The 15542-nt window shown below is 41.3% G+C and overlaps 1 protein-coding gene across 1 annotated transcript in view; it reads right to left on the reverse strand.

Moving 5' to 3' along the window:
- Nucleotides 1-15542, reverse strand: part of CDCP1 (CUB domain containing protein 1) — a 49914-nt gene that overhangs the window by 12377 nt on the left and 21995 nt on the right. The window contains exons 3-6 of the mRNA XM_053266011.1: nt 9467-9820; nt 7439-7801; nt 3996-4223; nt 2727-3116 (exon numbers count right to left, since the gene is read on the reverse strand). Of these exons, the coding sequence (XP_053121986.1) occupies nt 2727-3116; nt 3996-4223; nt 7439-7801; nt 9467-9820 (1335 nt within the window). The remainder of the gene's footprint in view (nt 1-2726; nt 3117-3995; nt 4224-7438; nt 7802-9466; nt 9821-15542) is intronic.

Below are 15542 nucleotides of genomic sequence, written 5' to 3' on the forward strand. Positions count from 1 at the left end.
TCCAAAATCTCCTGATAGACGGCTGCATTGACCCTGGACTTAATGAAGCACAGTGGACCAACACCAGCAGATGACATGGCTCCCCAAATCAACACAGACTGTGGAAACTTCACACTGGACTTAAAGCATCTTGCATTGTGTGCCTCTCCATTCTTCCTCCAGACTCTGGGTCCTTGGTTTCCAAATGAGATGCAAAAGTTGCTCTCATCAGAAAAGAGGACTTTGGACCACTGAGCAACAGACCAGTTCTTTTTTTCTTGAGCCCAGGTAAGACGCTTCTGACGTTGTTTGTTGTTCAGGAGCGGCTTGACAAGAGGAATACATTTGAAGCCCATGTCCAGGATCCGTCTGTGTGTGGTGGCTCTTGATGCACTAACTCCAGCCTCAGTCCACTCCTTGTGAAAGTCCCCAACACTTTTGAATGGCCTTTTCCTGACAATCCTCTCCAGGCTGCGGTCATCCCTGCTGCTTGTGCACCTTTTTCTTCCACACTTTCCCCTTCCACATAACTTTCTATTAATGTGCTTTGATACAGCACTTTGGGAACATCCAACTTCTTTTGCAATTACCTTTTGAGGCTTTCCCTCCTTATGGAGGGTGTCAATGATGATTTTCTGCACAACTGTCAAGTCAGCAGTCTTTCCCATGATTGTGATTCCTAAAGAACCAGACTGAGAGACCATTTAAAGGCTCAGGAACCCTTTGCAGGTGTTATGGATTGATTAGCTGATTGGAGTGGGACACTTGAAGCCTACTGTTGAACCTTTTCACAATATTCTAATTTTCTGGGATTGTGGATTTGGGGTTCTCATGAGCTGTACGCCATGATCATCACAATTATAACAAATTAAGGCTTGACTTATCTCGCTTTGCATGTAATGCGTCTATCTCATATATCAGTTTCACCTTTTAATTTGTGTTACTGAAATTAATGAACTTTTGCACGATATTCTAATTTTTCGAGTTTCACCTGTAATACATCAGATATAACTGTAGTCGAGAAGAAAGAAAAACAAGTTAAAATAATTGACATAGCAATACCAGGTGATAGCACAATAGAAGAAAAAGAAATAGAAAAAAATCACAAAATGCAAAGTTCTACAAATTGAAACTGAAAGGCTGTGGCAGAAGAAGACCAAAATAATCCCTGTGGTCATTGGCGCCCTAGGTGCAATTCCAAAAGGCCTTGAAGAGCACCTCAACACCATAGGGGCCACAGAAATCACCATCAAAAAAATCACCATCACAAAAAGCAACATTAATGGGAACAGCCTATATTCTGCGACAATATCTATAACAACAGCAGCAACATTGATAATAAAATTCAGCCATCCCAGGTCCTTGGGAAGGACTCTATGTCTGGATAAAACAAACCAGTCAATAACACCTGTCTGACTGTGTAAATAATAATAATGATGATGATGATGATGATGATAATCCAAACCACAACAAAGACTTTGCTAAATAGAAAATGCTATCCATCATGGTAACCAACTAGGTACACAGACCTGCAGATTCTGCATAGAACTCCATAGCTGCCACCACCCAGGAATTACAGTCTCATAGTTTATGACTTCATAATCTATGGAAGATTATAAATTTAAATCCAATCCACTTGCTTAGGTCCTTACATGGATCCTATGTCCCTGTAGCACTTCTCCCCCAGCTGCCAAACCATTAACACAACCCCTGAACCTTTTCTCCCCACTTCACACCAGCATTTCCCCCAGGACTAACTGGGCCCACAGGAGTCAGAGTTTCACCACCTCAGTCCTCTATTTCAACCATCCTGGAAGGCTTATGAAACACATTTTGGGAAATGCTAATCTCATACTGCTATGAGGCCTGTACTCAAACAGACATGGAGAACTGAAGCTCCAACATCCTGTGCTCCTCCCCAGCTTGATTAACAGTGAATTCCGATTCCCATGGTGCCCAGTCTCTCAATACCATCCTCCATAGACTCCCCTGCTGAATAATGCATGACACCTAAAAATTATGGGCAGCTTAATGAGACAAGATAGTCATGACTGAGTCCCATTAATTTCATTGGGACTTACTGGGTAATATCCAGATGATTTTGTTACATGGGAATCTGCTTAATGTTTGGGTTCCGTTTTAGTTTCCTGGCCATCTGCAGACAATATTTCAAACAGGCAGGCAAAGTCCGCTGAACTCTAACACTAAAAGGGGATTTAGGTTGGGCTTTAAGTATTACCTAATAGCACAGCTGGGAAATGACTTGATTATCAAGCCAGGGGTTGCCGGTTCGAATCCCCACTGGTATGTTTCCCAGACTATATCAGGCAGCAGCAATATAGGAAGATGCTGAAAGGCATAATCTCATACTGCATGGGATGAGGCAATGATAAACCACTCTTGTGTTCTACCAAAGACAACCAAAGGGCTCTGTGGTCGCCAGGAATCAAAACCGACTCAATGGCACATTTTACATTTACTTTAAGTATTTAGACACGGATATATTTCTACTCTTTATAACTCCTGTCTTGCACAAAAATCCTACAGTTCTTCCAGACTACACTTTCTCTGCTTCCCCAATCAAAAGGACTATAGATCTGCTAGAGCTTGGATGTTACACTCCAAACACAATAGATCGCTTTTAGTCTTTTGTTGAAGCTGAATGTTTGTTGAAGCTTTAGCCCACACCATAACCAATCTGACATTTAACTTTACTGTTTGAATGCAGAGGATAGGAATGCACTCACCTTGTATACCTGGCATAAAAGACATCTGTAGATCCTGTTTCGAAGAATCACTGAAAAACCTTTTCCCATATGTCTTAAGTGTTATGGTGACATTGTTCCTCATCTGGATTTTTTCAATGGCTCTACCAGGACAGAACAAACCAAGACTGAATGCCTTTTTTGGGGTGGTGCCATTAATAGTGTAGGAGTAACTTCCAGTGCATTTCTGATCTGTTTGGTTTGGGATAGATTGGTGAAGTTTCAAGGTTGGAGACCTGATTTCTATGTTGACTGCCTCTGGAGCCGAGAGTTTCCATGTAAACGTCTCAAGCTGGATTGGCAATTGGGTAAGAGCACGAGGTACAACCAGGTGGTGGGTGATCATTTGGCAGGTCTTGGGAGTGTGGCAGACTGCAACCAAAGAGACACCAAAAAACATTACAGCTATAGATTCAAAACCACACAACTAGCTGCACCTGTATGGCTTTACTCCCATTTCCCCAAGCAATATATCTCACAAGGCAATCTACTTTTCAAACCCAGAGGAGTTTTTGTAATCTGTTTATGGGATAGGTTGTTCAAAGGGAGAAATGTTCCACTGGGCACAATTAATTTAGCTCTCTGGAATGTGACCATAATTTTCATTAGAAAGGGTTTACCAAATAAGAAGAGGATGGCTCATTTGTGCACGTTAAGCACAAAGGCAGAACAAACATCTGAGAGAGGCAGAGAGAGATTACATGTTACAATATATATTTATACAACATACTGGTGTCTGGGAGACACACTGCAAGCACATGGAAACTTAATTTTCTATTATGCTTGATATGGCCCCAGTGGTGATAGAAAATGAGTTGTCTGCATGGCTCATTCCTACTCTTCTAGCCCCATTCCAGCTGCCTTGCTCTGCTGCGTTAACCCCAGATGTGTAGCTAGCTGGTAATTCACCAGGTCAGGGAACCAGTTGAATGAGCAACTCATGTGCCTGGGGTTAGTGTAGTGGTGGGGCAAGAGAGAGTAAGGCTGGTGGGTCAGGGCAAGAAGATTGGGAATGAGCTGCACGTCCAACTTGGCTTCCACCCTGCCTGCCCCATGTCACAAGTCAGCCGGGTTCCATCTGGCAAGCTAAAAATTCATTGTTATTTCTGTTTGATCAATGCTGAAAAGCAAAGCTAGAGCACAAGACGAAAGAAACACAGTATTTGCAAGTGCAAGTAAACCTAGGGGGAAATGCATTCTCAGAGGTCTCCCCTTACTTTAGTTACCCAAATTCAGACTTTTTGCTCATACCTCTAGATTGTTCACCAATTATTCTTATTTTCTCCACATCTCTGCACAGAAACATTATGGAGTATTTGTCACCAGAAAACAGAGTCACGTTGGATTTACACTTTCTAACACTTAGACAGATCAAGCATAAAGGTTCATTCATCAGATGGTACCCAGAATATGGTGTCTGAGAATAAATTGTAACATTCATGTCCTTCTCCTTACTTAGATCAATTGTGTAGGTTACATCTGAAAATAAGAAAACAGAAGATAATTTAAAGGAGTTGTGTCACCTCGCCCCATTTTTAGAAAGAAGAAAATACTACTGGTTCAATTCAAGAATTTACAGAGGTTTAAAGAAGAAAGTACTAAAGAAATTTTTTTTAAGTTTCTTAATTTATAGCAGTGAAAGCTGTAAACCAGAAGCCAGAGAACAGGGAGCGTGAGTTATACCCTAAGACCCTCTCTCATACAAGGATGTTCTGTCTGAAATTTTACTCTTGACCTTAAAACAACAGATTCATATGAAAGTAATCAAACTTAAGGGGGAAATTAATATTCCAAGGTACAAGTTGTACAAAATCTGGATCTTTTGCAGAAAAAAAGTGAAGCTTAAGTCAAGCAGGATGCATCAGGGAAAGGCAGAATGACAGCCCCTGAAGAGATGACATAGGGGCATAAATTAAGTTGTTATCCTCTAAAACAACGGTTCCCAACCTGGGGACCTCTGGATGTTGCTGAACTACAACTCTCGCTTCAGCTACAATTTATTGTGGTGGGAAATGATGGGAGTTTTAAGTCAGCAACATCTGGAGGTGCCCAGGTTGTTTTCTTAAAAACAACTTGTTTTCCTAGTTGATACAGATGAACACTGCCCAGCACACATGATGAGACTAGGGATACTCCGAGAGTGCACCTGCCTTGACGTCACTACAGTATGTCCCAACGTGATCTTGGGGCATCCTTCAATTGCATGGGGGCTATTCATTGGAATCAGCCCTCTATATGTGCTCCAAAACCCTGTTCAAACAGGATTTTGAGTAGAGGAGTAATTCAAATGTATGGTCCCCTCATGCAATTCAAGGACACTCCAACGTTGGGGTGTCCACTGGTGATGTCAGAGTGTACACGCTCTTGGGGTATCCCCAGCCTTATTGAACGTGCCAGACAGTGCATTCTTTTTTATCTTTAATGACCACTCTGCACCATATTAACCTGCCCCACCTATAAGGACCTGTAGAGAAATCTGCCTGTTTGTGCCATCTCTTTCTTAAATGTATTGGGCAGGCACATGGGAGAAGACTCTTTGTGTGGTGGCCTCCCACTCCTTAAAATTCATTCCCTCAGAGAAATTCAAGTTAATTTTCCCCCTGCTTATTCTGGCAGGTCTCTTCTCGTCTTTTATTATCTTGTTTTCAGGTTTTTAAATTCTCAGTGCTGCTTATGCTCAATTTTAGTAACTGTATTTATATTTATATAAGTTTAAGTTAGCCACCTTGAATCTGGAGAAAGGTGACATAATTTGTTTAAAATGAAGAAACTTCTCTCAACAAGGAAAGCAGCGCTTTGTGATCAGGAGATATTTAAAGAACAAAGATGACACTGTAGTCCATGTGGAAGATTATACTGACACGCTAATTGTAAAAACTGTTTACAATTAGTGGAAATTACTAATGGACACAAAACAGTCATTGCTGATGAGGCAGACACACTTGTTGTCTTGCCCTTGCATCATGGAAAAGTGAACAGAACAAAAACACAAACATTCTACCACATTAATGCCATGCAAAGACAAGTGGGAGGGATGGAGGCATACAAATTTCTCCCTTTGGCTCATACTGTGAGAGACAGCAGTACAGGAGAACCTCATTAATCGCAGGCCCAGCACTCGCTGTTTCATGTTTCTGCAGTCATGTAATTAGCACCCAACCTCAGTATCAGCAGGGGTGGGGGAGGGAAAAGGGTTGCGGTGGCCAGAAGTTACCTTGGAGGGCATTTCCAGCTGCCATTTTGACTGGCTCAATATGATTTTTGGCACTATGGATGACAGGAGGACACGGTAGTGCATTTTGAGGTACATGGGGGGGGAGGACGACAGGCAAAACCCGCCATTTTTGGCCCATTTCCAGCTAATTTTCTGCATCCAGATTCTCATTGCTCTAATGCCTAATGTTATTTGTGGATTCTCTATCTGCATGCCCCCCACCACAGTGGAATGGAACCTCCGTGAATAATGGGGTTCTCCTGTAGTTGGAAGAGTAAAACATATTCTACCCAAATTAAAAAAACTATGTGACTGAAACACAGTGACAACTCAATTCAACCTAATTAATGTGAAAAAGAAATCAACACATTTGCAAATCAATTGCATTTGCAACACATCTGCAAATCAATGTTAATTACATATATCAGGCATTTAGGTTTGATTTTCAAAAAAGATCATCTTTTTATTTTTTCTTGCCTTGCTTGTGGATTTTTGATACTTAACATAAATGATTATCCTCCCCCAAAGTGAAAGGGGAATATTTATCTTACAGTTCCTTTAAGGTTAGGACAAATACAAGACTTGTTCTAATAGAAAACCAGCAAGATTTGAAGGTTTGTCTCCCAAAACCAAATGCAACATTTTTCTCTGCCACACTGGCCCAAAATAACTCCTCCTCCATATCTGACATTTGTTCTGACTATTACACCAAATACATAATGTGACATTTCTCTTTAAGGATCTCTGTTCAAATATTTTGTTTCTGTTTCAATATGTCTATTTAAGCACAGCCTCTTTCTCTTTGCTTTGTTTAAAAGAGAGTGTACAACAAACTTACAGTAGTAGCCATTATTCTCTAGCCTGAAAGAAGTTAGACCTTATAAGAAGGCAGATGTTATATGGAAACCTCCAAGTATTGAGTGCAGTTTTGTAAATCTATATAAGGACTTGTGTTGTGCAAAATTTTAATAGCAGTTCATAACCAAAAACAGCACAAGTTTAGTCCTGCTGAGGTTTAATATGTGAACACATGGAGGAATTTTTCTGTACCAGGACATCATCTATAAGCACCTGATAAAGATAAAGCACCTGAACCTAAGCAGGTCTGGGTCTGTTCAGTGCCTGCATTGGCTGCAAACCTACTGTATTTACACCACCTTGAAATCCATGAAGGAAGAACAGTAGGAAGCATGGGCATCCCGGGTGGGGGGAGAAGGCAAAGTGACCCTCTTTCTGGATTGAACCAGTTCCCACTGAATTCAATGAGACATACTCCCAGGGAGGGAGGGGCATTGGATTGCTGGCTTTGCTCCCCTGCTCCGCCCTGCCCCACCCCAGAAAAAGTCCTATAGAGACGCCCATGGTAGGAAGTAAATATAACAAACAAAATATCAAGCTGGTCTGTAAGCATAATTCAAAGGTTTAAAATGTTAAGCAACGAAAAGAGGCATAGTAGAGAGAAAGAGACAGGGTGACTTACTCTTTTCATTTTGAGGGTACTGAATGACAACTTTAAACATCAAAGTAAGCGACCCTGGGTTCTGGGAGTCTTGATGGCAGCTTTGCAGGGTAAGGTTGAAACGACCAGGAATATTGACTGGTTGCTCCATATTCAGTGAATACACCTCACGTTTAGCATCAGGTAAGTAGTACTCCACCTTCTGCTCTTGCCACTCACAGTTTGCTAAGGTGTGGTTGAGGAAGAGAACGTTGGCTCTTAAGTTGGATGGAATGACAAATTGCCATGTCATGAGTTGGTCATTTGGAAATCCCGATGGATAGTTGGCAGCCATCATAACGGCATGGGATTCATTTTGAAATGTTGATTCAATAATGCACAATCCTGTTTTTGTTTTGTTTTTAAGGAAGGAGACAACATTTGAAAGGTGAGAAAGTGTACATACATGCACTGAATCCCAGAATTATGAGCACATTGGAACTGGGTGTTGGCTGTATTGCAGAAGTTCTTCCCAAACCACTTCTGCTGCTCCTAATTCACAATCTGCTAGCTACCCAACCTAGCAATCACTTGAAGGGCACCAGACCACCAAACTGATCTGAAGAATGGTAACCACTCTCAAGACTGAAGCGATAACAGTATTAGGCTCCTGAGAGAAAACATTCGTTATCTTTGACCAAGGCAGAATAACCACTAGAATTGCAGGCAGACCAAAGTTCTTAAGACGTGTTCATTATAAGCCTTAATGAGAACTTATGCACTTTGTTTGGATGGTGTTGTGTACTCTCTCATGGGCTGGATTTAGCTTGCTTTAGAGCAATTCAAGACATGCAGACTGTGGGGTCTCCCTGGGATTGCACAAGAGTTCACAACAGTTCAATGGCTTCTTCCAAACTAAGGCTCTTTACCTCTGAGTAAGCAAATTTGGCTGAAAAAGTTAACTAATTCTCATACAAGCAAAAATTCTCTAACATCTGGTGAAGCAGACTGTTCAACTTACATGGTTCAAACATGCTCACTGCAGATAAACATCTAGTCAATGCAGCCAACTACACGAGAAATTTGTGGCCAAATAAGGCAACTATAGTGATGGAACAAGATGCCACACAGATTCACCTCCAACATCATTTCCACAATCCATCTGTTTAAAATAATTAATACTATAAAAGGTTCAATTAAGTTGTTTGATCCCTGATGTGGTACCATCCTCTCATTCATTGAAATCATCAGATTTCCTGTGCATGCTGAGGGAAGGGGTTTATCTGATTGAAAAAAGACACCCATCTCAAAATCATGCCACAGCTAATTTTTTTCATGGAAAACAGTATTATTATGTGCACACTTGAAAACAAGCCCCATGCTTAAGGTGAGGAATTGTGTAAGAGGACAATGCCATGTCAACAACTGAATATCTTAATTAGAGCCAAATCAATATTATAAACTACTTTTGTTTTTAATGGTGGTTTTTATCCAAAGGAGTAAATGGTAATCTGCTACCATTTCAGAGCCACTTGTATTTTAAAGAAATAGGTGCACACTCCCTCCCTGTGGTGATCTTAAGAAGAAAATAAAGGCTGAGGTAACGCACAGATATATTTTCCATGCATAATCTGGAATGTATGCATCCAGGGGGTTTGCAAGTGAATGCCTTTCCTAAATGACTGTATTATTTTTCATGAAGTAACTGGATGCATTTCTTAACATATACATATTCACGTTCGCATCAGAAATAGCCCGCAGTGGAGATTTAGCCCCTTGCATATACTTGTAACTGAATGCTAAAGGAGGACCAGGATGACAGGATCCTGCAGCCTTCCACCTTCTTCAAATGCTCTCTTCTGCCAACTCTGACCCTCAGAAATCTCCTGATTTCAAAAACTCTTAAGAAGCCAAGGATCTCCTCCAAAAGAACCAACTCTAGTAAATACTTATTAACTCCCACCCCTAATTTGAAATCAAATCTAGCAAACCCCTCTAAAATATAACACATAGCCAACTGGGGTTTGGATAAGTGACAATGGAAGTAAATAAGTAACCTCCCACACTTACTTTGAATGGCAGATCTGTTTTCAATCCTTAAGCCAGAGGTAGTGAGTTTTGAATCCCAAGGAAGTTGTAGGGTCATGATTACTCCCCCCTGCACCTTCACCCGAGAAACTGAACCATTTGTGCAAAAATGTCCAATGTTTACAAATTTTGCATCAAGGCGGGTACCAATGCTGTAAGTGACTTGATTAGGACAAGCTTCTCCAGGCATAATTTGTCGTAACCATGTAGAGAACTTCAGTTCAAGTCCAAGTGTTTTGTTGGTTTTAATATCCCAAGTGAAGGTCCTGTTAAGGAGAGGCGTTCCTGAAGGCTGAAGCAAAACCTCTCCAAAGGGACATCGTCCTGACGTACAGTCTAGAAACAGACAGGTTTATCATTTAAAAAGAATGATCAGCACTGATGGTCATCCAATCAAATGACAAGGTTTAGTGCTTTACCTTCTACATTTATGTTAAAACTACCTGAATTCTCCATACCCATCCTGGCCAAGCTATAGCATGGGGCACAGACAAACACTGTTATAAACACTCACCAAATCAAGATAGAAACATTTTGCAGTCCTAAAATTTAATTTTACACCTTGAGGAAAAGTAAAAATAAATGGAAGGCACTTAAAAAGACATTAAAAGTTATATACAAAAGTTATATTCAAAACACTTATATAAAGATTTTATATAATGAACTGCCCAGGGACATTTTTGGTGGTATACAAATGTACTTTAATAGATAATAAATAATAAAATTATTTTTTATTATTATTTTACACAGTCAGACAGGTGTTATTGACTGGTTTGTTTTATCCAGACATCGAGTCCTTCCCAAGGACCTGGGATGCCAGAATTTTATTGTCAATGTTGTTGCTGTTATAGATATCGTCGCAGAATATAGGTTGTTCCCAGTAAAGCTGCTTTTTGTAATTGGCTGATGGTGATTATTATTTTGGTCTTTTTCAGCCACAGCCTTTCAATTTCAATTTGTAGATCTTTATTATCTTGTTTACACAGTCAGACAGGTGTTATTGACTGGTTTGTTTTATCCAGACATCGAGTCCTTCCCAGGACCTGGGATGGCTGAATTTTATTGTCAATTATTATAGATATCGTCGCAGAATATAGGCTGTTCCCAGTAAAGCTGCTTTTTGTAATTGGCTGATGGTGATTTCTGTGACCCCTATGGTGTTGAGGTGCTCTTCAAGGTCTTTTGGAACTGCAACCAGGGCGCCAATTACCACTGGGATTATTTTGGTCTTTTTCTGCCACAGCCTTTCAATTTCAATTTGTAGATCTTTGTATTTAGTGATTTTTTCTATTTCTTTTTCTTCTATTCTGCTATCCCCTGGTATTGCTATGTCGATTATTTTGACTTGTTTTTCTTTCTTCTCGACTGCAGTTATATCTGGTGTATTATGTGGCAGATGTTTGTCTGTTTGTAGTCGGAAGTCCCATAATATTTTTACATCTTCATTTTCTTCAACTTTTTCAATTTTATGGTCCCACCAATTTTTGGCTACAGGTAGCTTGTATTTTTTGCAGATGTTCCAGTGTATCATCCCTGCTACCTTGTCATGCCTTTGTTTGTAGTCAGTCTGTGCGATCTTTTTACAACAGCTGATTAGGTAGTCCACTGTTTCATCTGCTTCTTTACGAAGGCGGCACTTGCTGTTTGTTGTGGATTTTTCTACTTTTGCTCTTATTGCATTTGTTCTTAGTGCCTATTCTTGCGCAGCCAGTATTAAACCCCCTGTTTCTTTCTTCAAGTAACCATTCTTAAGCCATTGCCAGGTCTTGGTGATGTCTGATTTTCCAGTTATATTGTGCAAATATTGACCATGCAGGGGCTTATTTTTCCATTTTTCTGCTTGGTTCTTGACTTGTTCTTTCTTGTAGGCCTGCTTTGTTTCATTGGTGTTGAATAGTTTCGCGTTCTTGACCATTTGAAGTGCATCTTCTTCACTGTCCTTGATATATTCTTCAAGGCCTCTTTTCTCCTCCTCTGCTGTTTGATGGACTTGCAGCATTCCTCTTTCACCTGAGCTGCGAGGGAGGTATAGCCTATCGACAACACTGCAGGGGTGCAGAGCATGATTGATGGTCATGATTTTCCTGGTCTTACGATCTAGCGTCTCTAGCTCTGCCTGGGTCCAGTCTATTATTCCTGCAGTGTATCTGATAATAGGTATAGCCCAGGTGTTTATGGCTTATATGGTGTTCCCGCCATTGAGTTTGGACTTGAGGATTTTTCTAACTCTCCTGATGTATTCACTTGCCATTTTTCTTTTCACTTCAGTGTGTGCGATGTTATCAGCCTGGAGAATGCCCAAGTATTTGTAATGTTCTTTCTCTTCCAGGTTCTTGATCTTGCTTCCATTGGGCAGTTCTATTTCTTCTGTTTTTGTTATTTTCCCTCTGTTCATTATTAATGCAGCACACTTGTCTAGTCCAAACTCCATTGCTATATCGCTACTGAATATACGGACAGTGTTTAGCAGTGATTCAATTTCTGACTGGGACTTTCCATACAACTTCAGATCGTCCATGTACAGCAGATGGCTGATTTTACTTGATGTTTTAGATGTTTGTTATCCAAGGCCTGTTTTGTTTAGTATTTGTGAAAGTGGGGTCATGGTGATTACAAACAACAGAGTGGATAGTGAGTCCCATTGTTGTTGTTGTTGTTGTTATTAATAAAAGACAAGTGCTTTGTCACTGGACCATTTCCCACATTCCAGCTCGAAAAGTAGCTGCTATATCTCTAAACAGAGCATCTCATAATGAGTGTGTTCCATAACATACATCAGTGTTTCCCAACTTTTTTTTAACCCAGAAGCACGCTTTTTTTAAAAATGGGGGCACACTGCCCCCCAACACAGTCACTTCATGTCTTTTATATGTTTGAGCACCTCCCTCTGTTAAAGAGGCAATCATTAGACCTATTCTTAGCCTGCCTTGGATCCCTCAGAGTTAAATAATTACAGGCCTGTCTCCAACCTTACATGGTTAGGCAAGCTGATTGAGAAGGCGGTGGCCTCCCAGCTCCAGGCAGTCTTGGAGGAAACTGATTATCTAGACACATTTCAAACCGGCTTTGGGGTGGGCTATGGAGTGGAGACTGCCTTGGTCGGCCTGATGGATAATCTCCAATCGGGAATTGTCAGAGGGAGTGTGACTCTGTTGGTCCTTTTGGATCTCTCAGCGGCTTTTGATACTATTGACCATAGTCTCCTTCTGGAACATCTGAGGGGATTGGGGGTGGGAGGCACTACTTTGTAGTGTTTCCACTCCTGCCTCACAGGCAGATTCCAGATGGTGTCTTTTGGAGACTGTTGTTCTTCAAAATCTGAACTTTCGTATGGTGTCCCTCGGGGCTCCATATTATCTCCGAGGTTGTTTAACATCTACACGAAACCACTGGGAGAGATCATCAGCGGATTTGCTGCAGGCTGTTATCAATATGCTGATGACACCCAAACCTATTTCTCCATGTCATCATCAGGAGAAGGCATAACCTCCCTAAACACCTGCCTGGAGGCAGTAATGGGCTGAACAAGGGATAACAAACTGAGGCTGAATCCAGATAAGACGGAGGTACGTATTGTGCGGGGTCAGGAGATGATTTTGATCTGCCAGTTCTGGATGGGGTCATGCTCCCTCAGAAGGAACAGGTACGCAATCTGGGGGTACTTCTGGATCCGAACCTCTCCCTGGTGTCCCAGCTGAGGCAGTAGCCAGAGGTGCTTTTTATCAGCTCTGGCTGATAGGCCAGCTGCATCCATTTCTTGAGATGAACGACCTCAAAACAGTGGTACACCTAGGCTGGATTACTGCAATGCGCTCTATGTGGGTCTGCCTTTGTACTAGTCTGAAAACAGCAGTTGAGAACGAGGCATCCAGGTTGGTCTCTGAGTCATCTAGGGGAGACCATATTACTCCTGTGTTGAAGGAACTGCACTGGCTACAGATATGTTTCTGGGCAAAATACAAGGTGCTGGTTATTACCTATAAAGCCCTAAATATCTTAGGTCCTGGGTATTTAAGAGAATGTCTTTTTCGCCATGAGCCCCACCGCCTGCTAAGATCATGTGGAGAGGTTTGCCTGCGGCTGCCGCCAACTCATCTGGCGGATAATCGGGAATGGGCCTTCTCCGTTGCAGCCCCTGGACTTTGGAAAGTGCTCCCTGTTGAAATAAGAGCCTCTCCATCTCTGGCAACTTTTAAAAAGGCACTGAAGACACATTTATTCACCCAGGCTTTTAATCAGATTTATAGTTTTAAATTTTTTAAATAATTTTAATACTGGGTTTTTAATGTTTTTAATCTTTTAAATGATTTTAATTGTTAATTGATTTAATGTTTTAAATGATTTTAATTGTAAACCACCCAGAGATGCAAGTTTTTGGGGGGTACAGAAATAATTTAAATAAAATAATAAATATTTTTTAAATAAAAAGCAGAGAGTGTGAATCCAGAGAGCAGAGTTCAGAGCTGACTCAGAGAGAGTCAGTGTAGCCCCCTGGCCAGCGTGCTGCGGCACCAGTTGGGAAATGCTGACATACATCATACAGGAAAACAATGCAATAGTCTTAGGTCAGTTTGGTCTAGGCAAAGAGGATGTGGCAATCGAAATGCCAGGGCCTTTTAGCAGAACCCATTCAAGCTTCCTCCTCTTGTGAGGGGCACTGTCAGGGCATAAAAAGCAGCATGGGAAGAAATTTAAGCGGCGGTGTATGTGTGCTCATGTATCAATCCCTACCCCCAACCCCCTCACACACACACACTGTCTCTCTCTAAGACGAATCTAGCAAAAGCACATGGTAGGGGCAGAAAATACAAGAAAAGAAGAAGAACAAAAGCATTGAAAGCGGCAATTATCTTATATTTAGCAAGGGAGAGCAACTGGCCTTATTCAGCCACAACACAGTGTCCCTCCAGTGGCTATTGCTAGCATCTACCCTGTGTTTCTTTTTAGACTTGAGGACAGCAGCCTCATCTTATTCTTCTTAAGTGGCACAGCAGGAAAATTCTTGACTAACAAGCAGAAGGTTGCCGGTTTGAATACCTGGTGCTATTTATGGGAAACACCTATATCGGGCAGCAGAGATATAGGAAGAAGCTGAAAGGCATCATTCCATACTGCGCGAGGGAAGGCAATGGTAATACCCTCCTGTATTCTACCAAAGACAACCACAGCGCTCTGTGGTCGCCAGGAGTCGAAATCGACTTGATGGCACACTTTATGTTAGCTGCCTTGAGAACCTTTTCACTGAAAAGCATACTGTATATAAATAATAGTAGGTAAGTAAAGGAGAGGAAATGGGCAGAAAGGGTCCCGTCTTACAGGAAATCTACCCTCTTGCTACTGTCCTAAAGCCACAGAGGAGTATATCAGCAATTGCCTAGGAATTACTATGTGCCCTTCCCTTCTCCTTTTCATGTCCTCAAAGCCATGGGGAAAGGGTCTAAATGGACATGCCAGTGGCAATAGTTTGGCTGGGTAGGGAGAAGGGTGAGCAAACATTTCTTGGAAGTCAAGGGCAGATTCCTCAACTACTAGTGAGGAATCTACTTGCAGAGAGTTAATCGTCTATCATATTTTTTGCAGGCAAAGCAGCAGAGAGAGAGAGAGAGAGAGAGAGAGAGAGAGAGAGAGAGGACACTCATGGTTAACTGTCAGATCTCAGGGACAAATTCAGCACACTAAACTTCTCTATCATAGTACTGCAGAGAGGCACATAAACACCTTTAAACAGAGACCACTGGCAACCTTGTGCTTCAAGTCTTTTCACAATTCTCTTTTGTAATATGGTTCAAAACGAATCCCAGCAGCTTTTAAGAGTCCAGGGGCTTTTATTTAAGGGAAACCAACAGACCGGGACAGAAATTCAGATTGTCAAAGTAGGTAGCCCATCTAATACAGAGTGTAAGCACCAGCCTGCAAGTTTTAATTAGTTTAATCAATGAATCATCAGCAGGGGCAATTTTAATTGGAAAGGGTAAATATTGATCAGTGGGGCTGACCAAGGGATTTTTTTTTTTTTTTTTTTTTGCTATTTTGGTCCTGATATGTGACCATAATAAAG

This window comes from Hemicordylus capensis, chromosome 6, assembly GCF_027244095.1.
Source record: "Hemicordylus capensis ecotype Gifberg chromosome 6, rHemCap1.1.pri, whole genome shotgun sequence".
Classification (NCBI taxonomy): domain Eukaryota; kingdom Metazoa; phylum Chordata; class Lepidosauria; order Squamata; family Cordylidae; genus Hemicordylus; species Hemicordylus capensis.